The sequence below is a fragment of the Podarcis melisellensis genome (assembly GCF_964234715.1).
Source record: "Podarcis melisellensis genome assembly, chromosome: 15".
NCBI classification, from domain to species: domain Eukaryota; kingdom Metazoa; phylum Chordata; class Lepidosauria; order Squamata; family Lacertidae; genus Podarcis; species Podarcis melisellensis.
In genome coordinates, this window is record NC_138532.1 from 33,708,663 (window position 1) to 33,733,137 (window position 24,475).

The 24,475-nt window shown below is 46.5% G+C and overlaps 1 protein-coding gene across 6 annotated transcripts in view; it reads left to right on the forward strand.

The window, feature by feature from the left end:
• Nucleotides 1-24,475, forward strand: part of GTF2IRD1 (GTF2I repeat domain containing 1) — an 86,141-nt gene that overhangs the window by 14,583 nt on the left and 47,083 nt on the right. Inside the window, exon 2 of one of the 6 annotated variants that reach the window (XM_081890287.1) lies at nt 10,765-10,840. The exons of 4 other annotated variants lie outside the window; for them this stretch is intronic. Coding sequence is in view for 1 of the 2 variants with exons in the window: in XM_081890284.1 (XP_081746410.1) it covers nt 24,347-24,403 (57 nt within the window). In the remaining variant the exon portion in view is untranslated. Of the gene's footprint in view, nt 1-10,764; nt 10,841-24,331; nt 24,404-24,475 lie in introns of those variants that run through there. One more of the 6 variants, XM_081890284.1, reaches the window with a different exon arrangement.

A 24,475-nucleotide genomic window follows, 5' to 3' on the forward strand; every position in this document is an offset into this window, starting at 1 on the left:
TTGTTTCAGAACCCTGCCCCAGAGGCTCACCCTGCTACAGAGGGGCAAGGTAAGAGTAGACTGAAAATGGAGCCAATGTTGAGTGGAACAAGCCAGGGTTACTTGGCCCGTCTGTGAGAATGAACCTGGTTTGTTCAGCCAAGCATTGTTAAAGCAAACCATGGCTTAGTGTTACGTGCCCAGGCAGCCGATAGAAGTGAAATTGCAGAGGATGGAATTGGATGTCCATGTACGTTGCCCAGGGCAGCCGAGGACACTGAATTGCATAAAATATATATGGATGCTCCCTGAAAAATAGTTGGTATGCTTTAAAGAGAAATGCTATCCTTCTCAGCATCATTAGAAAGATCGTGATCAAGTGATCTGTTTACTTACTTGGTCTGCTGTTCAGATGCTAAGGGTTGTTGGCAGCTTCCAAGGCCTCCCTCCCACTGTCTATGGAAGAGGAATAGAGGTAATAGCCTTACAGCCAATCAGATCAATGGTCCATCTCTTTCAGCATTCTCTACACTGACTGGCAGCAGCACCTCAGGGTCTCAGGCAGGAATAAATATGGGGAAAGCAAAATGTCACTTAGAGAAGGATTTTTCCTGAAGCTTTCATTTCTTTTATCCTGGACTGTTTTATTTGATGTTTCAATGTGTTGTAAAGTGCTTTGAGATGCTTTTCTTTAGACTATAAAGCTGTATAGAAATGAATCATCATCATCATTATTATTAACGAAATCAATTGCAAAAAGAAGGTGCCTAGACATTCCATTGTGGCAACTGTAACCTAGGTTTAAGGCGCCGTTTGGCAATTAGCTTATATATCTGAGTTCCTAACACTGCTTGCAACTCCCTGGAAAATCACGAGAGTTTTTTTGCCCTGTAATTTCCCTGTGGTCTTCATGGAGAATGCTGTCTAGCAAAATCTGGGGAAATATTCCAGTGTAGTTCTTTGCCAACATTTCCATGGGTGAATCATGGGGGAGTAGAAGCATTAAAGGAGGCAACATGTCCATTGGCGCTTGTTGTCGTGCCACTCCACGCCCAGGGTGCGTGTGAAATTTAGCATGCCATAGCGCTGTATCGATCAAAAAGCCACAGTTCTATAACACAACAAACAGGGAATGCAGTGCGAAAGGAACATTAGAAAATGGACAGGGGAGCCAGTGCTGCAACCAGGAAAACGAACACGGTAACCTCCACGTCTGAATTGCATCCCTTGCTTGAAACCTTGAGAAATCACCTCCAGTTACTCTGTGCAGATAATACTGAACTAGGTTGGCTCAACAGAAGAGAGCTTCTGTCAGGTGGAGGTGTTTGCATACGTTTATGTGGTTCCTCTCCTGAAAGGTGCAAGTACTACAGACAGGAGAAGGAATAAATAAGGCTGTTCTTCCAGTATTTGCTCTTCGATTCAAAAAAATAGCAGTAGTCAACGCTTTATCATCTCCATCCTCGTTTTGGTACCGTTCCTGGAGATTTCTTCCTTGCAGTCATCTTCGGCCGGGAAATGGCTTGGCAGCAAATACTGCTTCTGATTTCCTGCGTGACTTTCTCAGATCCCCTCACCTCTTGCAGCTCATCTTCTGTCTCAGTGTGCTGCTGATAGAAAAAGGAGAAGCTGTTTTCAAGAGAAAACGAGAGTCACTTTTTCGGCTTTACGCTGCTTCCGATCGCAAGCACTTTGATTACAGGAGGAGAAGTCTAGGTACCGGCAAATGTGTTTTACCCTTCATCCTTCGGGCCATGGCAAGATATAATTAGGAGTGGCGTCTGATGGTTACTGTCACAAGCGAGGCTCCAGAGTCTTGATTTATGTGGAGAGACCTTTAGATCTGGGTGATCCCATTTGCCCTGATACCTCTTGGGGGGGAATTGCGGAGCGTCATTTTTTGTTACTGCCTGCTAGTGGCTGACCTAAGATCATACGATGAGATGTGGCGGATGAGCTCAGTGGTCCATTTAATCCTGCATCCCGTTTCCCTACCTATGGGAAGCAGGACATGAGTGCAATAGCCCTTTTGTTCCCTGGCAGCTGAAATTCAGAGGCATGATCCCTCTGACTCTCTACTAATACAGGTATAATTAGTAGCCATACATAAACCTTTCCTTCACCATAGATTTATCTGATTGCTTCTAAAGGGCAACCATCACTCCCGGTAGCAAAGCTGCTTAACAGAGTCCAGAAAGAAAAATCCCAACAACACTTTACTGAAAAAACTTGAACAGAAACAGCGTATAATTTGAGGAGAAAGAGACAGGGAGGTTTTATCTTTCTTACTTCGGGCTTTGTACATAGTGAGGAGATATTCAACCAAACATACAGAGGAAATCTCCCTCAGAACGACACAGCCAATCGGAGCATGTGCCACCTCAGCAAAGATCATGCCACTCTGCCTGGTTGCTAAGCAACACCACCTGCCCCACCCCAGGCTAGTTGACGTTAGCACCAACAGAATTAACCCTTGATCTGCAAACTGAACGATCCCTGCTATTGCACTTCCAACGACCACATCTTTCAGTAGATACTCATTACTCCTTGAATGAAGAAGTGCTTTCTTGTGTGTGCCCTGAAGCTTCTACCCGTCAGTTTCTAGTAAAAGGAGATAGGAAGAAAAACTTTATCTCTGACCACACCCTGAATAATTTTAGAACAGTCATGTCAATCAGTCCATTAAATTTAGTAGCCTTCAACAGTGGGAGTAGGCCACCAGGGAGAGAGGGCCTTCTTAGTGGTGGCACCCTAGCTATGGAATAGTCTCCTGCTTGTTCTTCTTAGGAGGTGCCTAGACAGCTGCCTGAAAGTCCTGCTCTGGTGGCAACAACCATCTACTTCCTCTGGTAAAGTCCGCCATGCCATTTTTGTTTCTAGCTTCCCAAAGGCTGCCGTTTCTGATTAAGAGTCGCTGCTGCTACTTCTTTTTTTTTAAATATTATTTTCATTCCTTCCCCCACCACCCTGAAGGCAAGTTTTGTTTGCAGGATTAGAAGCAAATAAATATTTATGCAATATGCAAATAAGACGTGATAAGATTTGAGCGCCGTGGAAAACGGGAAGCCTTTTAAGAGTTGCGGGGAGGAGATTAGGGAGCGTTTTTTCTGGCGTACCAAATTCCTTGTTGTCTGAAGAGGAGGTTTTGTCTCCCCCACTCTCCCTAGTAGGAATGCAGGAAGGGAAGGAGGAGCAAGAAGTGCATGGCTGCAGGATCAGGCCAAGGCCCATCTAGTCTGGCATCCTATATTCCAGAGCAACCAGCCAGATGCCTCTGGGAAACTCACAAGCAGGACTCAAGAGCGAAAGTCCTCTCCTGATTTATCTTCCCCAGGCATATTAGAGCCATTACTACTGCTGGTCCTGCAGGTTGTAAGCAAGCATTATGGCTGGTGCAGCTGAGAGCCTTTATCCCATTGAATTTATCAAATCCCCTTTTTAAAAACCTGTAAGTTGCTGACATACCTTCCAACATTTCTCCAATGAAAATAGGAATACCCTATTCCATTATTAGTATTAGTATTAGTATTAGTATTAGTATTAGTATTAGTATTAGTATTAGTACAGTGGTACCTCGGGTTAAGAACTTAATTCGTTCTGGAGGTCTGTTCTTAACCTGAAACTGTTCTTAACCTGAAGCACCACTTTAGCTAATGGGGCCTCCCGTTGCCGTCATGCCGCTGGAGGACGATTTCTGTTCTCATCCTGAAGCAAAGTTCTTAACTTGAGGTACTATTTCTGGGTTAGTGGAGTCTGTAACCTGAAGTGTATGTAACCTGAAGCGTATGTAACCCGAGGTACCACTGAATTAGTATTATTATTACACCCCACCCATCTGACCGGGTTGTCCCAGCCACTCTGGGTGGCTTCCAACATTAAACATTAAAAGCGTCCCTATACAGGGCTGCATTCAGATGTCTTCTCAAGGTTGTATAGTTACTTATCTTCTTGGCTCAGGGGTCGCATAACTCCACATCCTTCAACATTTCTCCCATGAAAATAGGGATGTCCTAAGGAAAAGCAGGACATTCCAGGATCAAATCAGAAACTGGGATGGCTTCTGTAAATCTAGGACTGTCCCTGGAAAATCGGGACATTTGGAGGGTCTGTGGTGCAAAATCCACCGTTTAGCTGTGGATCTTGAGATGCTCAGGTAATTAGTATTCCGTACACCAAATATTCATCTGCAAACAGCATATGCTCCAGCTGTCCCTGTTTGCTAGGCACAGCCTCTATTTCCTGGCCTCAGTCTCCAGCACGTAGCAGCATAGGGTGCTGCCTTCCACTGGAGTCAGAACATTGGTCCATCTAGCCCAGTACTGTCAACACTGACTGGCAGCTGCTCGTCAGGGATTCGGACAGAAGTCTTTCTCACCTGGGGATTGAGCATAGGAGGCTTTGCATGGAAAATACGTGCTCTGTCACTGAGGCCCCATCTGCCCCATACATTCAAATCATACCACTTTTAAGTTTTCCCCAAAGAATCTTGGGATATGCTCCTTCACCTTCCGATTGATACATCCTGACAAGGCTAAACCCATAGAGGGATCTGGAGCAGAGAGAGCGGGAGAGAGCAGGAACCAGCAAGTTAGAGGGACTGAGAACATTGAATCACAGCACCAAAGGTGGTCAGATCTGGGTCCTTCAGCACCATGGACAGGTCTCGGGTAGCAGAAGAGTTGCTCTGATGTGCTCTTCTTTGGACTTAATGACATAGCAAGGGCCTTGCTTTCCTCTACAAACCACCACAAGGTCTCCTGACACAGAGCCTCGGAGACCAAGCCTTTCAAACTTGCACTGATTTTAACCAACTTTTCCATGACGGTTCCTGAGTCCATGGGACAGATTTTCATGGTTGGATACAGTCAGATGGCAATTTGAATCAATATGGTGGACTGTAACCACTGGTCTTTAGCCGCTGGGTTCAAAACTGCACTGATTTTTTGAATTCCTGAGCATCGGCAGCAGGTACGAGGCGGCTAGTAATAAGTAATCCACAGATCAGTGGTAGAGCACATGTTTTTCATGCAGAAGGTCCCAGGTTTAATCCCTTGCATCTCCAGATTAAAAAGGATTAGGGAGCGGGTGATGGAAACGGGACTCTGGAGAGCCTCTGACGGTTGGGAGTGGACAATACTGAGTTAGGCAGCCAAAATGTCTGAGCTGGTCTAAGGCGGCTTCCTCGAGTCGTTAGGGATTGTTCTGTGGTCTGACTCATAGCTGAAGGCGAGCCTTAGGCTCCAACTACACTGTACATTTAAAGCACCATGAAACCGCTTCATTCAGTCATGGCTTCTGTACAAGAATCCTGGGAGGTGTGGCTTCTTTCCCAAGGCTGCTGTGAGTTGTTAGAAGGCTGCCTATCCCCCTCCCAAGAGCTACAATTCCCACAGCTCCCTCTGAAGAGGGGTTGTTAAAGCACCCTGGGCACCCTTAACAAACTAAAGCACCCTAAGCACCCTTAATGAACTACAGTTCCCAGGATGCCTTAGAGAAAGCCACGAACAGTTAATGTTGTACAGTGGTACTTCAGGTTACATACGCTTCAGGTTACATATGCTTCAGGTTACAAACTCCGCTAACCCAGAAATAGTACTTCAGGTTAAGAACTTTGCTTCAGGATGAGAACAGAAATTGGGCTCTGGTGGCACGGCAGCAGCAGGAGGCCCCATTAGCTAAAGTGGTGCTTCAGGTTAAGAACATGAGGTACCACTGTATAATAGTGCTTTCAAAGTACAGTGGTACCTTGGGTTAAGAACTTAATTCGTTCTGGAGGTCCGTTCTGAACCTGAAACAGTTCTTAACCTGAGGTACCACTTTAGCTAATGGGGCCTGCCGCGCCGCTGCTGCGTGGTTTCTGTTCTCATCCTGAAGCAAGGTTCTTAAACCGAGGTACTATTTCTGGGTTAGCGGAGTCTGTAACGTGAAGTGTCTGGAACATGAAGTGTCTGGAACCCGAGGTACCACTGTATAGTGCAAATGGGGCCTCTGTTTCAGATCTTCACTCAAGCCATCAAACTCACTGGATGACTTTGGGGGTCTCTCCCTCCCTCCCTCATTTTTTCAACCTTTTCTACCTCACAGGAAGTGTTAGAAACTCTCAAATCTTTAAGAGCAAGGGTTACAGTTAGCAATATGTAATGTCTAGTTGTTGTTCGGGGGCTCAAAAGTCGTGTTTTTCAATATGACATTTGGTTGCTGAAATTTGTTCTGATCGTGCAGATAAAATAGCATGGATAGAATTCCACAGGATGTGTTGCTAGTGTGTGAAAACAGTCCAGATCCAATGATCTCCAGGCATGCACCTCCAGAGGCACCCGGGCATCTTCACTTGGTCGCATAGCCAGGTGCAAAATGCGCCTGGCGAATTTCAAATGCTGTTTCGTAGGACTGCTGCAAGGATAAAACGAGGGCGGAAGTTACAGGGAACCAGGCAGAGGGCCTTCTCGGTAGTGGCACCTGCCCTGTGGAACGCCCTTCCACCAGATGTCAAGGAGATAAGCAGTGGTATGACATTCAGAAGACATCTGAAGCCAGCCTTGTATAGGGGAGTTTTTAATGTTTGATGTTTTACTTTGTTTTTATATTTTGTTGGAAGCTGCCCATAGTGGCTGGGGTAACCCAGTTAGATGGGCAGCGTACAAATAATAATAATAATAATAATAATAATAATAATAATAATAATAATATGATTATGTCTACTCCACCTGGAGCCCCTTGGAGGAAAGGTGGAATATAAGTGCAAATTAATAACCCATGCTTTTGTTTTTAAATGTGGGGAACAGGTTAGCGTGGAAACGCTGAGTGTGCAGCTCTCCTGAGTCCCCAACGCCTCGGGGAACGCATTTTTTGCCTCATGAAATGTGACTAATTATTTACTTGACGGTAGGCCTCTCTCCGTAGGCCGCGTTCCCTCCCTTTTGAGTTGGGGGAGAGAAAAACACACACAACCACCCCGTGTATACAAAACCCTAGTCAAGGGAGCTCCCTTTCCAGGTGGGAACAACAGGGTTTTTATATTGCCTCTTCTGGATCTCGCCAAGCGGGTGAGAATAAAGATTTACAGTGTTTGGGAGATTAAAGGCCCTTGTTACGTTGTTCAAATACCACGAGATTAGTTTCCAAGGCGACGGATGCCAGTTGCCATAGGCACCGTAGGGGCCTGGAATTGAGATTGAGGATGTATTTATTTATTTTTTACCCTGGTCACGCAAACAGTAGCTGAACCGCAGTTGTGTGTGCACGCGTGCATGTGTGTGTTTAGCAGAAAGCAAGGAGAGGGTGGGGGAAAAGATTGTCGTGACTCTTAAATTTTGATGTTCAATGTTTTCTTATGTTTTTATATATGTCTGAAGCTGCCCAGAGTGGCTGGGGCAACCCAGGGTATAAAACAACATTTACATTGGTAAATGTTTTTATTACAGTGGTATGCGGGCGGCGCTGTGGGTTAAATCACAGAGCCTAGGACTTGCCGATCAGAAGGTCGGCAGTTCAAATCCCCGCTGCTCGGTCCCTGCTCCTGCCAACCTAGCAGTTCAAAAGCACGTCAAAGTGCAAGTAGATAAATAGGTACCGCTCCGGTGGGAAGGTAATCGGCCTTTCCGTGTGCTGCTCTGGTTCGCCAGAAGCGGCTTAGTCATGCTGGTCACGTGACCGCAAAGCTGTGCGCCAGCTCCCTCGGCCGATAAAGCGAGATGAGCGCTGCAACCCCAGAGTCGGTCACGACTGGACCTAATGGTCAGGGTTCCCTTTACCTTTACTTACCTTGGGTTACATACACTTCAGGTTATATATGCTTCACATTACAGACTCCGCTAACCCAGAAATATTACCTCAAGTTAAGAACTTTGCTTCAGGATGAGAACAGAAATTGTGCTTCGGCAGTGCAGCAGCAGCAGGACGACCCATTAACTAAAGTGGTGCTTCAGGTTAAGAACAGTTTCATGTTAAGAGTGGACCTCCGGAACGATTTAAGTACTTAACCCGAGGTACCACTGTATTATTATTATTATTATTATTATTATTATTGAATAGGATGTCCCTGTTTTCATCGGAGACATGTTGGAGGATATGTCTTACCGTATTTTTCGCCCTATAGGGTGCACTTTTTTCCCCTCCAAAAATGAAGGGGAAATCTGTGTGCGTCCTATGGGGCAAATACAGGCTTTCGCTGAAGCTTGGAGAGCGAGAGGGGTCGGTGCGCAGCCTGCTGCCCAACGTGCGGGGTACCCTGAAGCATAGCGCCCCGTGTGCCGGGCAGACATCGGCCAGCCCCACAAGCTCGGGGGACAGCGGGGAGGCGCAGTGCCGCCATCCCGCTGTTCCCCAACCTGGTTTTGGGGGGAAAATAAAGGGATTTTTTTTTCTTTATTCCCCCCCTAAAAAAATTAGGTGCGTCCTATGGGACGGAGCGTCCTATGGAACGAAAAATACGGTAATTGTTTCATAACATGCTGTTTGCCGCCCTGGCTTTTTGGGGTGGAAGGGAAGGATATACATTTAATTATTAAATTAACTATGTGGAGGACAAACACGACTCCGAGGGAGCCAGTTTCGTTTCACTTCCTCTAGATTTGTGACTCAGGTCATTCTTGTTTAAAGAGCCCTGATTGGTTGAGGAATTCCTTGCCTGGTTCCTGCTTCTCTCGTTATTCATTTTATTATATTGGATCATTTTCTCAGTGCATATTTCTAAATATGATAGATGCCTTTTGTGCAAAAGGCAAGGTGAATTCCCACCCCACCCCCCATAAAATAAAGTTAAATAGTAACAAGTACTGAGGTGTCCTTAATAACATAACAAAATTTGAAAAAAACTATTCTCCTGCAAAAACTATTTTAAAAATCACCCCCTTGTCTTAAATCCCAATTTAAAGAGTAGGGTTGGGGGGTATCTGGTTTTCAACATTGTGATATATCACCAGTTAAACATTGCAATATACTGATATGTCATGATGTCTGAAATAAGGATGGAGCTCTGTAGAGGCATTGGGTGGCTTCACATTTCCCCCTGTATTGTGATTTTTGCATAACGCGCGCGCACACACACACACACCATGATGCCAGGTCCAAAATTATGAAACGGATATCACAATATGGACTTCAAACTGGTTTGGGATGATATATCAATATATCACCCAGCCTTACTTAAGAGAGCTGTGTGTTTCTAAGACTAAAGGTAAAGGGACCCCTGACCATTAGGTCCAGTCGTGGCCGACTCTGGGGTTGCGGCACTCATCTCGCTTTATTGGCCGAGGGAGCCGGCGTACAGCTTCCGGGTCATGTGGCCAGCATGACTAAGCCGCTTCTAGCGAACCAGAGCAGTGCACGGAAATGCCGTTTACCTTCCCGCCGGAGCAGTACCTATTTATCTACTTGCACTTTGATGTGCTTTCGAACTGCTAGGTGGGCAGGAGCAGGGACTGAGCAACAGGAGCTCACCCCGTCACGGGGATTCGAACCCACCGACCTTCTGATTGGCAAGTCCTATGCTCTGTGGTTTAACCCACAGCGCCACCCGCGTCCTGTTTTTTAAAAAATGCTCCAAGTGCAGACTTTCATTATCGGTGACTTTGGAAGGTACGTTTTGATTGGCAAGGAATTTAACGGCCTCTCTCGAGGGAATGCAGAAAGCAATCTTTGTGATTAGGAAGAGGGGAGCGAAGGGGAGAGGGAATAAGCTGCTAGTGATGAATTGAGATGGTCTTAGTTCATTAATACACCTTGCTAATTTTAGCCTTCCTTCTGAAACCTTTGCTTCTGCGATATGCAATTTCCCGGCTAGCATCGGAAGTTTGTTTTCATTCTTTTTGTGGGGTGGTGCCCCCAGAAGTGGCTGCTGGGTCCGGCCAGTGACCCATCTAGTTCAGCACAGTGGGCAGCCAGATGCCTGTGGAAAACTCGCAAGCAGGATTCAAGCACAAGAGCTCTCTTCTCTCATGTGGTTTCCAGCAACTGGTATTCAGAAGCATTGGAGCATCGCCATCGTGGCTAGCAGCCCTTAATAGTCTTATCCTCCCTGAATTTGCCCAATCCTTTTTTGAAGCCATCTAGTTTGGAGGTCATCGTTGCCTCTTGTGGCAGTGAGTTCCACAGTTTAACTGTGTACCACGTCCTGAATCTCTGTCCTGAATCTTCCCATGTTCAGATGTCCAGGAATTCTAGTGTTACGAGAGATGGAGAAGAAAACTTTTCTCTATCCACTACCTCTACACCATGAATACTTTTATAAACTTCTATCATGGCACCACTTCCTACTTGCCTTTTCTTTAAACTAAAAAATTCCCGGACGCTGCAACCTTTTTCCATCGGGGAGTCGCTCCATCTCCTCGGTCGTTTCATCGGCCCTTTTCTGAAAGATTTCCTTGGCAGATCCAGGAAATTTGTGCAACAAGCGCGTGTTTGTAGGTGAAGCAGGATTCACTAGCAACATTCTCAGGGGCTCATTTAAATCCTGGGAACTGTAATTTGTTAAGGCTGCTGGAAGTTGTAGCTCTGCAAGAGGTTCAACTGTAGTTCCCAGGATTCTTTGGGGGAAGTTGTGTGCTTTAAATGTGCTTTGCCTTGCCCTGGCCTGTGAGCTTGAGGAGCCAAGCCACTGCTTTCTCTGACGCTCCCTTTTCACTAACCACTTTCTTCTTGCCTTGACCATATGTCTTGTCTCGTCTCTTGGCTGCCTTCTGTCTGCTACCCCTACATGTCACTGCTAATTTACTGTAGCATTCAGCATTTACTATTGTCTGATGCCCCCAGAAACTGAAGTGGGCTTTTTTGTTTGTTTGGCAGAGGAGTCGAGTCGAATGTTCAACTGCAGGTCGAAATTTCACACAACTGAACCAGGCCTATGTGAATTTAATTACAGGTGTGTTCATCCTTTTCTTTCTTTCTTAAGGAGAATGAAATCTAAATAACCTCCTGTGCTCATTCTCCTTCCTCTACGCTTTGAGAGAATTTAGAAGTAACCGAAACAGTGGCTGTGGGGTGTGTGAGTGTGTAGTGCTTTGCTGCAGCACATGAGAGTTTATGTCTTTGATCTCAAACAGCCCCATCACCAAAGGGATGCTGAACCCCAGGGAGCGGCATCCTTTTGAAACAGAAGCTTGAACGAATTCCCTCCAGATCTTCCAGAAATCAAAATAGAACGGCCTCTCTTTTTTCATGTCGGCAAAAGCTGTCTTGATTTTTAAAAAAAATATGCTTTGCTCTCTCCCTTCCTCTATTCCCCTTAAACCACCCCAGGAATTGTAGCTCTGTGAGGGAAATAGGGGTCTCTCAGCACACGTAAGAAACTATGGTTCCCTAGATTCCTTGGGGGAAGCCATGGCTGTTTAAAAACTGGAAGGCTGCATAGAATCGGAATTGTAGATTTGGGAGGGACCCCGAGGGACATCTAGACCAATCCCCTGCAATGCAGGAATCTCAACTAGATCATACATGACAGGTGGCCACCCAACCTCTGCTTAAAAACTTCCAAGGAAGGAGAATCAACCACCTCTCCTGGGAGTAGGTTCCATGGTCAAAAAGCTCTGTCAGAAAGCTTTTCCTGATGTTTATCTCCTTTCTTGTAACTTGAATCCATTGGTTCGGGTCCTCCCCTCTGACGCAGGAGAAAACAAGCCAGCCATTTAGATATTTGAAGATGGGTATCAAGGCACCTCTCGGTCTCCTTTTTACCAGGCAAAACATACCCAGTTCCCTCAACTGTTCCTCATAAGGCTTGGTTTCCAACACCTTATCATCTTGGTTACCCTCCTCTGCACACATTCCAGTTTGTCAATATCCTCCTTAAATTTTGGTGCGCAGAACTGGAAACAGTGCTCCAGGTGTGGTCTGACCATGGCAGAATAGTGGGATAGTTTGTCCACCTTTGGTCCCCACCCTGCACTCAGCTCTCACCTGTAGTTCTTAGAATCTGTCAGCATGTGACAGTGGCCAGACTACAGGAATGGCTTTGGCTGGTTGGCTAAATCAGGTGAGTCTAGCTGGTGATGGGTCTCAAACCCTCAGTGAGTTAGGGATTGCCCTGCATGCAGCAGATTGAATGGATGAGACCAACAGTGGGTCCAGTGGTCAAGAAGGCGGTTTCTGCATGTGCTATAGAGGGAAGTGAGGGGCAGATGGGGCTCATCAACCTGGGAAGGTAGCCCATCTAGGAAAAGGAAAACTCTGATCCTAAACCTCTGCTGCCTTGCGGGACATCTTCAGGAGAAGAAAAGGCTAAGGAGTAGCACAATTCTGGAGCGGAGTTCCTAAGATGGTTGGATGGTGTCTTGTACACCTCCTTCCGGCAACTCCTGCAGCCAAACTGGCGCCAAAAGTATTGCTCTGCTTTCCTTTGGACCACATAAGCCAGGACAACAGGGTGTGTGTGCCTTGTTGTTTGGATAGCCCAGGTTCTCCAGACATGCTGCTCAGGCTTGCACCCTGGAAAGGTCACTTCAATGCTGCTAACATAGCGGTTTGACTTCACCCCCCCGGAGGTGCACTCCATTGTCTCTCAAGACATAGAGATGCCAACAATTGCTTACCTTGATTGTGGCACTATGCTTCTTTTGAGGCAGCGTAGAATAGCATTAAGGGACGCGGGTGGTGCTGTGGGTTAAACCACAGAGCTTAGGACTTGCCGATCAGAAGGTAAGCGGTTCAAATCCCCATGACGGGGTGAGCTCCCGTTGCTCGATCCCTGCTCCTGCCAACCTAGCAGTTTGAAAGCACGTCAAAGTGCAAGTAGATAAATAGGTACCACGCCGGCGGGAAGGTAAATGGCATTTCCGTGCGCTGCTCTGCTTTGCCAGAAGTGGCTTGGTCATGTTGGCCACATGACCCAGAAGCTGTACACCAGCAAAGCGAGATGAGCACCGCAACCCCAGAGTCAGTCACAACTGGACCTAACGGTCAGGGGTCCCTTTACCTTTACCTAGAATAGCATTAGCTGTTTTTGCTGCTGTTGACCCATGTTACACTTGTAATCTAATAAGACCCTTAGACATATAGTGCAGATAGGGTTGTTTCTTGTGTTCCTTTTAAATCAGCAAATATGGAAACACCTTCAAGCTCTTGTAATTCCCCTCTGCAATATAACAAAGCTAACCCTAATCTTATGTACTGGCATACATTTGCTTTGTCTGCATGTTACTAGTCCTCAAAGAGGAGCGATTAATCCTGGATTTCCTCCTCCTCCTTCTCTTCCTGTTTTGTGGCTGGCAGGCAGGCAGTGTTCGCAAGTTGTGTTGCCAGCCTGCCCTAGAAAAAGTGGGGAGAGAAAAGGGTAGTCCAAGGGTCTGTGACATTCCTAGGCAATGTTTCCCATCTGCATTTCGGGCGCTTTTTGAAATGGGAAGCATTTCCAGCGATGTAGGGTTGGTCGTTGTCCAGGGCCCAATGAATGCAGGGTGTGTCCCTGTGCATGTCTTGTGAGCAAAAGGCTTAATCAATTTGAGGCCCCTGAACCTTCTTTCAAAGCCAGAGTCATCGTGCATCCTCCTTTCTCCCTGCAATGAGGATGTGAAGTCATCAACATGCCTTGGATTTGAGTAACCACAGCTTTGCCCTCCGTGTCTTGGATAAGGCCCCATGACTCTTCTCTCGGAGTCTTGTGGTTTCTGGACAGGCCTGGTCCCCGACGCCTCTTGCTGTACGAACCCATCGGTGTCTCCATGGGCAGGTTCCTCAGCAAGGACCTGTTTGTTTGCTTAGTCCAAAGAGAAGTTCATATCTGAAGCACCCATCCAAAAGCTCCTTCAAGGAGCTTCAGTGGGGTTATCTGGAGGTTCGGAGTACGCTGTCAGCTGATGACATTCAGCTCCATTTCTCCTTTACATCTGCAGATAAGGCAGTGGAAGTGCTGGACCAGGCATAGGCAAACTCCAGCCCTCCAGATGTTTGGGACTACAATTCCCACCATCCCTAGCTAACAGAGCCAGTGGTCAGGGATGATGGGAATTGTAGTCCCAAACATCTGGAGGGCTGGAGTTTGCCTATGCCTGTGCTGGACCAATGTCTTGCCTTGGTAATGGACTGGATGAGAGCCAACAAATCGAATCCAGGAAAGACTATGGCACTGTTAAGAGGCAGTTCCCCATACCAGATGGATAGGAGGTCACCTGCTCCTGATGGGGTTACACTGCCTCTGAAGGAGTGGGTACATAGCCTGGGGCTACTCCTGGATCCTTTGCTGTCACTCGAAGCTCAGGTGGCCTCAATGGCACAGAGTGTCTTCCATCAGCTTTGGCTGGTGGCCCAGCTGCACACTTATCTGTAAAGGGATAGATTCAGGTAGGTAGCCGTGTTGGTCTGACGCAGTCGAAATAATTTTTTAAAATATAAAATTTTTAAAAATGTAAAATAGTCTAGTAGCACCTTAGAGACCAACTAAGTTTGTTCTAGTTGTGAGCTTTCGTGTGCTTTTTAAGGAAGTGTGCATGCACACAAAAGCTCAAACTTAGTTGGTCTCTAAGGTGCTACTAGACCAGGGGTCAGCAAACTTTTTCAGCAGGGGGCCAGTCCACTGTCCCTCAGACCTTTTGAGGGGCCGGACTTTATTTTTTTTTGGGGGGGGGGGAATGAACGAATTCCTATGCCCCACAAATAATCCAGAGATGCATTTTAAATAAAAGGACACATTCTACTCATGTAAAAACACGCTGATTCCCAGACCGTCTGCAGGCCGGATTTAGAAGGCGATTGGGCTGGATCCGGCCCCTGGGCCTTGGTTTGCCTACCCATGTACTAGACTATTTTATATATTTTATATTTTTTAAATTATTTAAACTGGATAGGAATAGCCTAACTTCTGTTGTCTATGCCCTGGTAACCTCTAGGTTAGATTACTGCAACGTGTTATATGTAGGACTGTCTCTGAAGACAGTATGGGAATTTCAGCTGGTGCAGAATTCGGCAGCCGAGTTGCTCACCAGGGCAAAACTGTTTGAGCATATGACACCGATCCAAGCCTGCTTGCACCGGCTGCCAGTTTCAGGGCCCAGTTCATAGCGCTGGTTTTGACCCACAACTTTAAATCCAAGTCTGGCCTATGAAACTTTACTTGCTTCACTTCTGCTTTTATTTATTAAAAAGCTGTGGTTCCCACACGCCTCCCCAACCTCACAACTCCTGTTTCGTTTGGCAGTTGTGTGTGGTTATTACATAAGCCTCTCACCACAGAAGATGTTTTTCTGCTGGGCCTTGGGGTGACCTGGTGACAAACAAGGTTGCCGTGAGCTTGCTCCCCTTTAATAGTCAAGTAGAAGAAGGAATTTCAGCAGGTTTCTTCTACACAGCGGCGTACGAGCCCTTTTCTTGCTTTCAGCTGGCCCTTTGACCTGTGACAATCTGCTTCTTTTATCTATTATTTGTTAGATTTGTATCCCACCCTTCCTCCCCAAGCAGCGCAGGGCGGCAAACAGATACACAAAGCCAAACAAAACAAAGCAAAACAAAAACACGAACCAGCAAAAACATTCTAAAAACAATGACAACCACAAAGGTTGCCAGGAATAGTATTCTTCGGGCACCAAATGTCAGGGCAAACTTTCACATTCCTCCTGAAAGTTAATAATGACAGAGATGAAGATAATAATGATGATAGAGACTAACTAGGAAGGGCATTCCACAACCGAGGGGACCACCACTGAAAAGGCCCTGCCAACGCAAAATTTACATTCATTGCCCCACCCACTTTTGCCTCTGGCCCCACCCACTGCTGTCATGCGGCTCTTGGAAGGTTATTTCTTTTTTATCGTACAGACCTACGCCTCTACCATCCTGGGAAGCATATATGTGCCTCCCCCAACCAGCTTTCAGATGTGTCCGAAGTATGAACACTTGTTCTAAAATAGGTGGGGGGAGCTTTCTCCTCCCCAAAGCTGTACAACTATGGGGAAAAGTCTACTGTTAGTTCTACTCTGAATAGACACACTGAAATTAGCGAATATGGGAAAAGCCACACCGGCAGCACACTTTTAAAGTGCTCTGGTTGCACTTGAAAGAGTCGTGGCACATTGGTACATCTGTATTGTAAAGTAATATGTGAAAACCAATTAAAAAGGGGGGGGGGGAATAAAAAAAATGAAAGAAAGTGTCATGGCTTCCTCCAAAGAATCCTGGGAAATGTAGTTTGTAAAGAGTGCGTAAAGCTCTTAGGAGGACACACACGCCCCCCGTTCCCCTCACAGAGGGACAACTTCCAGAGTTCCCTGTGAGGAGGGACTGATAGTTAAACCACGTTGGGAAGTGTAGCTCTTTGAAGGAATGGGGTGCATGCGTGTGTTTCCTAACACCTGCAACAAACTACACCTCCCAGGATTCTTTGGGGGAAGCCATGATGGTTTTAAGCCGTATGATGCTGCTTTGAATGTATATAGAGAAGACACAGGAGGCCTTAATAAACACACAACCTCTGCAGTTGACCAGTCGTCGGTTTATATAATCACCTTCAATGGGTGGCTGGGAGTTTTTTTTTCTCTTTCTGTGTGTGCTCATTTCAAAATGGTGGCTGCTCTGTGGGTTTCTCCCCCCCTCCCACCCCAGTCGCTCAGCAAGCCTGAAGTGAAGGTCAAATCCTGGCCTGCTTGTAATCAATAGGAGCTTTGTTACTGACTCTGGGGTTGGAGCAGTGTGTGTGTATGTGTGGAGATTAATCTTTAATTGCTTCTTGGCTGAACTTCAAACAGGGTGGATTTTTATTTTTTTTTGTAATAAGATTTTCCATTGTGCCCAGAGTTGCTGGAGGATATAGGTCACTTTTTTCCAGCTTTTTGTCAAAGTTGCCGTCCCCCCCCCTTCCCTCTGTGTTAAAAACAAAGAGCAACTCCCCCCCCCCCCGCTCCTGCTGAAACTTCAGATTGAGCCTTTTTTGGTTCATAAAGATCACGGTGACTTAATACATGTGCTGGAATCTCCGTGTTTCCCTCACCTGACGGATCTTTCCCCCTGGCTTATTTTGCTTTAAAGGCCATGTGGGACCAATTATTTATTTCCTGCAGAAATGCATGTTGAGATGGCCAGGAGCTGCTTTGAGTTAGTGTAAAAAGAGCCTCGGTTTCCAAGGATTCAGAAATTCTAGTGCATAAAAGAGCGCTTTTCTTTCTTTTTAATGTGAAAAGCTGGTGTAGTCAATAAACATTGATTCAGTTTGAATGGGAGCGTTTGAAGATCCCGACTCGTGTTTTTTTAAGGAAGGGAGAAGAAACTGGATTCCGAGTTTGAGATGGAATCTTGGTAACAGAACAGCTTTTATAAATATGTGCCCTCTGTTTGATAATCGGAAATATTTATTAGTCAATATTCTCATGTCTGGTGCAGGGATGATAATATAAACCAAGGGGGGAATTGTTGCCTAAGAATCCCAATATTTCTCTTCATTTTCCCTTCCTCTTGTTAACCGCCCTGCGATCTTCAGAGGTATATACCGTATTTTTCGCTGTATAAGATGCACCAGACCACAAGATGCACCTAGTTTTTGGAGGAGGAAAACAAGAAAAAAAATATTCTGAATCTCAGAAGCCAGAACAGCAAGAGGGATCGCTGCGCAGTGAAAGCAGCAATCCCTCTTGCTGTTCTGGCTTCTGGGATAGCTGCACAGCCTGCATTCGCTCCATAAGACGCACACACATTTCCCCTTACTTTTTAGGAGGGGAAAAGTGAGTCTTATAGAGCAAAAAATATGGTAATTTTTTTTTTAAAAAAAGAATAATAAATGAAACTTTAGACCCCACCCCCTGTTGCCTAAGCTCCACCCACCCTGCATTGTTACGACAGAGCAGGAGAGGCTTGCAACAGGCTCCACCTACTCTGACAAGCGCATTGCACGTTCTGAATTTCATGCGGATCCCAGGGACTGGCAAAGGAAGAGGCGCAGTTTCGCAGGGAGGGACCAGGTCTGACTGTTGGAAGATTGGGGACTTTTTCATGCAGCACGTTGTTACACTATGGACCCTTTTGCAGGAATGATGGCCACCAACTTGGCTGGCTTTAACAGAGAAGTGGGTAAATTCAAGGAGGGTACAGCTTATCATGATGGCTGGGACGTGTGCCTCCACAGTCAGAGGCAGTATCCTTCTGAATTCCAGTTGCTGGAAACCACAGGAGGGGGAGAGTCATGTTGCACTCAGGTCTTCGCTGTGAGCAAATGCTTGGCCACTGTGAGAACAGGATCCTGGACTAATGGCCCACTGGCCTGTCATGGACTGGTTGGATGCAGAGAGAGTGGTGGGAGGCCCCAGCTGGGGAACCCCCAAGGGAAGAAGGCTCAGAGCACAGGGAGTGGTGGTGGGACAACAATGAGGGGTCAGAGGGAGAAGACTGGGAGGAAGTGGTGTCTGAAGCCGAAGGGGGAACAGGGTTTAGTGAGCGGGAAGAGGCTGTGGCAGAGAGCAGTCCAGAATCAGAAGTAGAAGCAAAGGCTGGAGAGGAAGGGGGCGAAGAGGCAGAGATGAAGCAGACTGCTGAAGAAGCCAGTGGGTCTCCCCTTCCTGCTGCGACCAGTTTCCCTCCCTCTGATGTGACAGAACCAGAAGAGGTATGAAGAGGGAGGAGCAAAGATAGACAAGCCAGTTGCAAGGAATGGACCTGAGGGAGGAGGCAAGACCTACTGGGAAGAGTTGCCGTGCTCACTAGGCCTGAACTGTTTGGTTTCTTTGGATAAAGAGTTAATTTTACTGATGGCTTGTGAGTTATTACTGACCCGCTCCCGAGTCCTGCCTTGACATTGCCTGATCCAGGAGGCTCTTCTTATGTTAAGAAATGAGCGGAGGGTTATTGGGAGAAAAATTAGCTGTTCTAAAGGAAAGAACCCAACTTTGAGAAGGGACCATGGCTTAGTTGATAGAGCACCTGGCAGAGGGTCCCATATTTAATTCCCTGCAGCTTCAGTTGGGCTGAGAGAGAGCCCTGTCAAACTCCTGAAGAGCTGCTGCCTGCCAGTGTAAGAAATACTCAGCTGGGTGAACCAACGGCCTGACTCAGTATAAATAAGTTTATTCTGTTCCCTTGCAGCCATGCCCTGCCCATCTCTACCCGTTCCTGTTTTCCGTATTGCCACCTAAACCTACCACCCGCTTTTCAAGTTTTCCTTCAGAAACTTGGGAGCTAAAACCTTGGCTTTAATTTGAAATGCTCAGGATGATTCTCTGGAGATTGCCCTTTGGGTGTTGTAGGCAACATTACCAGGAGGCGATCGCAGGCCCGTAGATAATTCTGGGGTCCTGCAAAATAAGTACACCGTGTGTTTGCATTTCTAGCCCTTTTATAGCCTCCTTCGGCAAGTTGAGAAGCTGTGCAAAGCTGCACTTAATGGGAAACTGTATCTGCAGAAGTTTGGTTCAAAGGACGTGCACGCCAAGGGGACTCCCATGGAAGCTTCCCTCAGCTCATAAAATGGGAGTGATGCAACTGTATTGTTTTTAATGGGCCCAAGAGGCTGTTATGGTTTTGATGTGCAACAGGAGAGAGAGGTGGTTAAAAGCGACTGGAAACACTCTATTTGTGTACAGTGGTACCTCGGGTTACATACGCTTCAGGTTACATACGCTTCAGGTTACAGACTCTGCTAACCCAGAAGTTGTACCTCAGGTTAAGAACTTTGCTTCAGGATAAGAACAGAAATTGTGCAGCGGAGGCGCAGTGGCACAAGGAGGCCCCATTAGCTAAAGTGGTGCTTCAGGTTAAGAACAGTTTCAGGTTAAGAACAGACCTCTGGAATGAATTAAGTACTTAACCCGAGGTACCATTGTAGTCCGAAATCCCAGAGAGCTTCTGCCAGCCAGTGTAGGCATTACTGAACTGCAGTGTCCTGACTCAGCACCAGGCAGTTTCCTATGCTCTGAGAGGGCTGAGGGAAAGCAAAATGGACCCCCCCAAAAAATGGTGGTCCCTGCTGTGGTCAGCTCTCCTTCCATTTCAGTTCTTGCCTTGCTGCCTTGTTCACCTGAAGAGTTGATTTCTTCAGTGAGCTAAAAGCTATTAACAGTCAAGATGAGCGCCAAATGGAGCAGAAATGTTGGGGCAGAGCAAAGCTCTCTGTCACTGATGTTGACAATGAGTTGGGCAGGGCTTTAGAAGTAATGTGATCCAGCACTCCATCCCGGATGTATAATTCCCATCCTCCCTGACTCTTCTGTCCTCACTGGGCACCTAAACAACCAGAGGGCTTGAAAGCACCAATGCCAATGTGGACAGCAACCAAAGCAGCATTCAGGGCTGGTCAGAGTCCAAGCAAGCAGGGTGCTGAGCAAAGGGTCAGGCGACAAGCAAAGCCAGAGCTGTCCAAGTCAGGTTTGGCACAAGCAAGAGATCCAGTAGCAGGGCAGGTGCCACAACCGAGAAGGCCCTCTGCCTGGTTCCCTGTAGCTTTGCTTCTCGCAGTGAGGGAACTGCCAGAAGGCCCCCGGCACTGGACCTCAATGTCCGGGCTGAATGATAGGGGTGGAGACGCTCCTTCAGGTATACTGGGCCAAGGCCGTTTAGGGCTTTAAAGGTCAGCACCAACACTTTGAATTGGGCTCGGAAACGTACTGAGAGCCAATGGAGGTCTTTCAGGATTGCCAAGCTTTATAAGCATGTGAATTGAGCAGGTACAAAGATGGCAACAGAATTAGGGTTGCCATACGGCCATAATTTTCCAGACATTGCCAGGATTCAGCCGTTGGAAACAGTGTCTGGGCGGGAATCCCTTAAATGTCCGGGGAAATCCAGACGTATGGCAACCCAAGTTGGAAGTGTAGATTTTGGTGAATTTCCTTTAAAATAGCTCAAAATCTTCTTTGTTTTTTGGAGATCTTGTAGGAAAAGCTCAACAACTTTTGTGTCCAGATTTTCACTTTTTGAAATTTGGCAACCTTAAACAGAATCCCAGTTTTTAATTTTTTTCAGACTTTTGGAGCTGATCAAAACCCATTTCTCCACTGCTTCTGAATTTGTCAGGCATTGCCCTTTTGCAGCCCAAGTTCTCAAAAGTAAATAAAAAGTGGCCATGGTAAAAGCTTGGACCTGGTGAAGCACTTGGAGACATTGCAAAACAAAGCTGAACTTTCTCCCAAGGAAGGCAAACGCTCCTCTTGTTGTGCTCCCCATGTCCCGAACGCACCCTCAACCCGCCCCCTCCTCCTTCCACTTCCATATGCTTCCTCTTCCCCTTCCGCTGGCTTCCCCAGATATCTGTCTGCAACCGTCAAAAACCAGGTCATGTTGCTTTCTCTGCATTCCAGAATCTCTGCTGTAGCCTTTGGCTGTGAAAGAAGGGGCCACCAGAACAGGACAGTGGTGAAGGATTTTGCTCACCGAATTGGCAAAAATCCATTTGCTTCATGACGGCACCTTGCACACTCTTCTCCAGAGTCCCTGCCCAGTGCTGTTTCTGCTGACTTGCAGCAAATCTTCAGGGTTTCAGGCAGAGAAAAGTGGTTCCCAGCTCCACCTAGAGAGCAAATTTCCAGGTTTTCAGGCCGGAGTCCTTCCCAAGCCTATCTGGAGATGCCAAAGGTTGAATCTGCATTCCTTTTCCTGCTCTGTGGCTACTAACTCTGATGGCCTCAGAAGCAAGCCTTCCTCCTTTAGCATAAAATGCTAGTCCTTGTCTTTTGCTGAAACTCAGCCTAAGTAGGGTGAACGGTCCATTTTCTCTCCCCTGCTCTGCCTTATTTTATTATAGATTTTTTGCATCTGTGCCCCACCTTTTTCTCTAAGGAGCTTGAGGTGAATGTCAGTTGCTGGAAACTGCAAGAGGGGAGAACATTGCTGCTGTCAGGTCCTGCTTGCGGGGTTTTCCATAGGTGCATCTAGTTGGCAGCTGTGAGAACAGGACACTGGACTCGATGAGCCTCTGGCGTCATCCAGCAGGGTTGACTTATGTTCTCTACTGCTGAGCTGGAGCCTTCACTGCAGCCTACACCAGTGTGGTGTAGTGGTTAAGAGCGGTAGATTTGTAATCTGGTGAACCGGGTTCGATTCCCCGCTCCGCCACATGCGGCTGCTGGGTGACCTTGGGCTAGTCCCACTTCTCTGAAGTCTCTCAACCTCACTCACCTCACAGAGTGTTTGTTGTGGGGGAGGAAGGGAAAGGAGAATGTTAGCCGCTTTGAGACTCCTTCAGGTAGTGATAAAGCGGGATATCAAATCCAAACTCTTCTTTTTCTTCACTAAGGATGAAGTCTTAGTGCTGAGTCAGGCTGCTGAGTCTCTCTCTCTCTCTCTCTCTCTCTCTCTCTCAAAAGCAAGCATGGTTCTTTGCATCTTCTTTTTTATTTATAAATTTATTCATTTGGTTTTTTAGATTAAAATTTTACCGTCATATCCAACATGCAACATAGAAACAAGATTCCAGAGAATCTCCTGGACTTCCCTCCTCCCCTTTGTGGGTCCTATTATTAATCATTTCCCCTTGCGTCTTTTCTAACAATTTTACCTTTCCATTGTGCCCAAAATTCACCATTAAACTACAAGTGTTATTCCAATCCTACTAACGATTTTAACTGGTTACAATGGTTTTTAAGATAAATTTTCCCCATGGTTCTTTGCATCTTCAGATTGAATCATAGAATCATAGAACCATAGAGTTGGAAGAGACCACAAGGGCCATCGAGTCCAACCCCCTTCCAAGCAGGAAACACCATCAGAGCACTCCTGACATACGGTTGTCAAGCCTCTGCTTAAAGACCTCCAAAGTAGGAGACTCCACCACACTCCTTGGCAGCAAATTCCACTGTCGAACAGCTCTTACTGTCAGGAAGTTCTTCCTAATGTTTAGGTGGAATCTTCTTTCTTGTAGTTTGGATCCATTGCTCCGTGTCCGCTTCTCTAGAGCAGCAGAAAACAACCTTTCTCTCTCCTCTATGTGACATCCTTTTATATATTTGAGCATGGCTATCATATCACCCCTTAACCTCCTCTTCTCCAGGCTAAACATGCCCAGCTCCTTGTCAGTCGTGACCAGCTCCTCTGCCAGTCGTGTTTTACATCCATCCTTGCACGGTAGGGAGAAGGAGTTTGGATAGGACAAGGTTATTTTTCTATCAAGCCTTGCATTTCCTATAATAAACTTAGCTCTTTCTTGTTCCACCTCTATGATTCTCATAGCTTCCAACATTTTTCTGATGAAAATAGAGATGTCCAATTGTAAGGCTGCCATAGGTCCTCTTTTTCTGGGACACGTACTCTCTTTTCATGGGTAGAGTCATCATAGTGATCCATAGTTAAAAGCAGAAGTTGGCATATTTCTTTGCTCTTCAAAATACGGCAACCCCTATTAGACTATTCTATGTTAATAATAATAATTTTCTTATTTATTCCCCAGCCCATCTGACTGGGTTGTCCCAGCCACTCTGGACGGCTTCCAACATATATAAAAACAAAATAAAACATTAAACATTTTAAAAGTCCCTATGCAGGGCTGCCTTCAGATGTCTTTTAAAGGTTGCATAGTTACTTATCTCCTTGGCTCGGGGATCGCATAACTCCATACCCTCCAACATTTATCTGATGATAATAGGGATGTCCTAAGGAAAACCGGGACATTCCAGGTTTAAATCAGACACCAGGGTGGCTTCTGTAAATCTGGGACTGTCCCTGGGACACTTGGAGGGTTTGGATTCTGTGTCTAGATGGGCCTTTCTATGTTCCTTGTGTTTTGCTCAGAGTCAATATCGGCATCCAAGCTTGCTCTTAGCAATTGCTCATTAGAAGAAAATATTTAATTATGATATATTTTTTAAGGCATTGGCCAACCCATTTAAAACGCCCCCCATCTCCTTCCTCATTTCTTTCCTCTGCCAGTCATGTTTTACATCCATGCTTGCACGGTAGGGAGAATGACCCACACAGAGCCTTGAAGAATCTTTTTGTCTGCTTAGCAAATTGAGTTAAACCAAGCTGGCTTCATTCTTATTCTCCAGACAGGCGCTCCCAGACTCCACAATTCCTCCTCCTCTCCTCCATTAGAGGTTTTCTGTCTGTTCCCTTCCCACCCCCACAACTGTGAATGATGGCCATCTTCATCGCCACTCCCTTTTAGCAGTGGAGGTTGCTCCCACAAGGACCACATTTGCATATGACACCACTTTAAGCCCTCATGGTTTTCCCCAAAGCATTCTGGGAGCTGTATCTGAAGAAGTGTGCATGCACACGAAAGCTCATACCAAGAACTAACTTAATTGGTCTTTAAGGTGCTACTGGAAGGAATTTTTTTTGTTGGGAGCTGTAGTTTGTTATGGGTGCTGAGAGTCGTTATGGGTGCTGAGAGACCCCTGTTCCCCTCACAGAGCTACAATTCCTAGAGGTCCCTCTGTGAAGAGCGGTTGGTTGTTAGACCGCACTGGGAATTGTAGCGCTGTGACGGGGAACACACATCCATGGCAGGGGAAAGAGTTGTTGCAAAATGAGAGCCAGTGTGGTGCAGTGGTCAGAGTGTCAGACTAGGACCTCAGAGGTAAAGGTAAAGGGACCCCTGACCATTAGGTCCAGTCCTGATCGACTCTGGGGTTGCGGCACTCATCTCACTTTATTG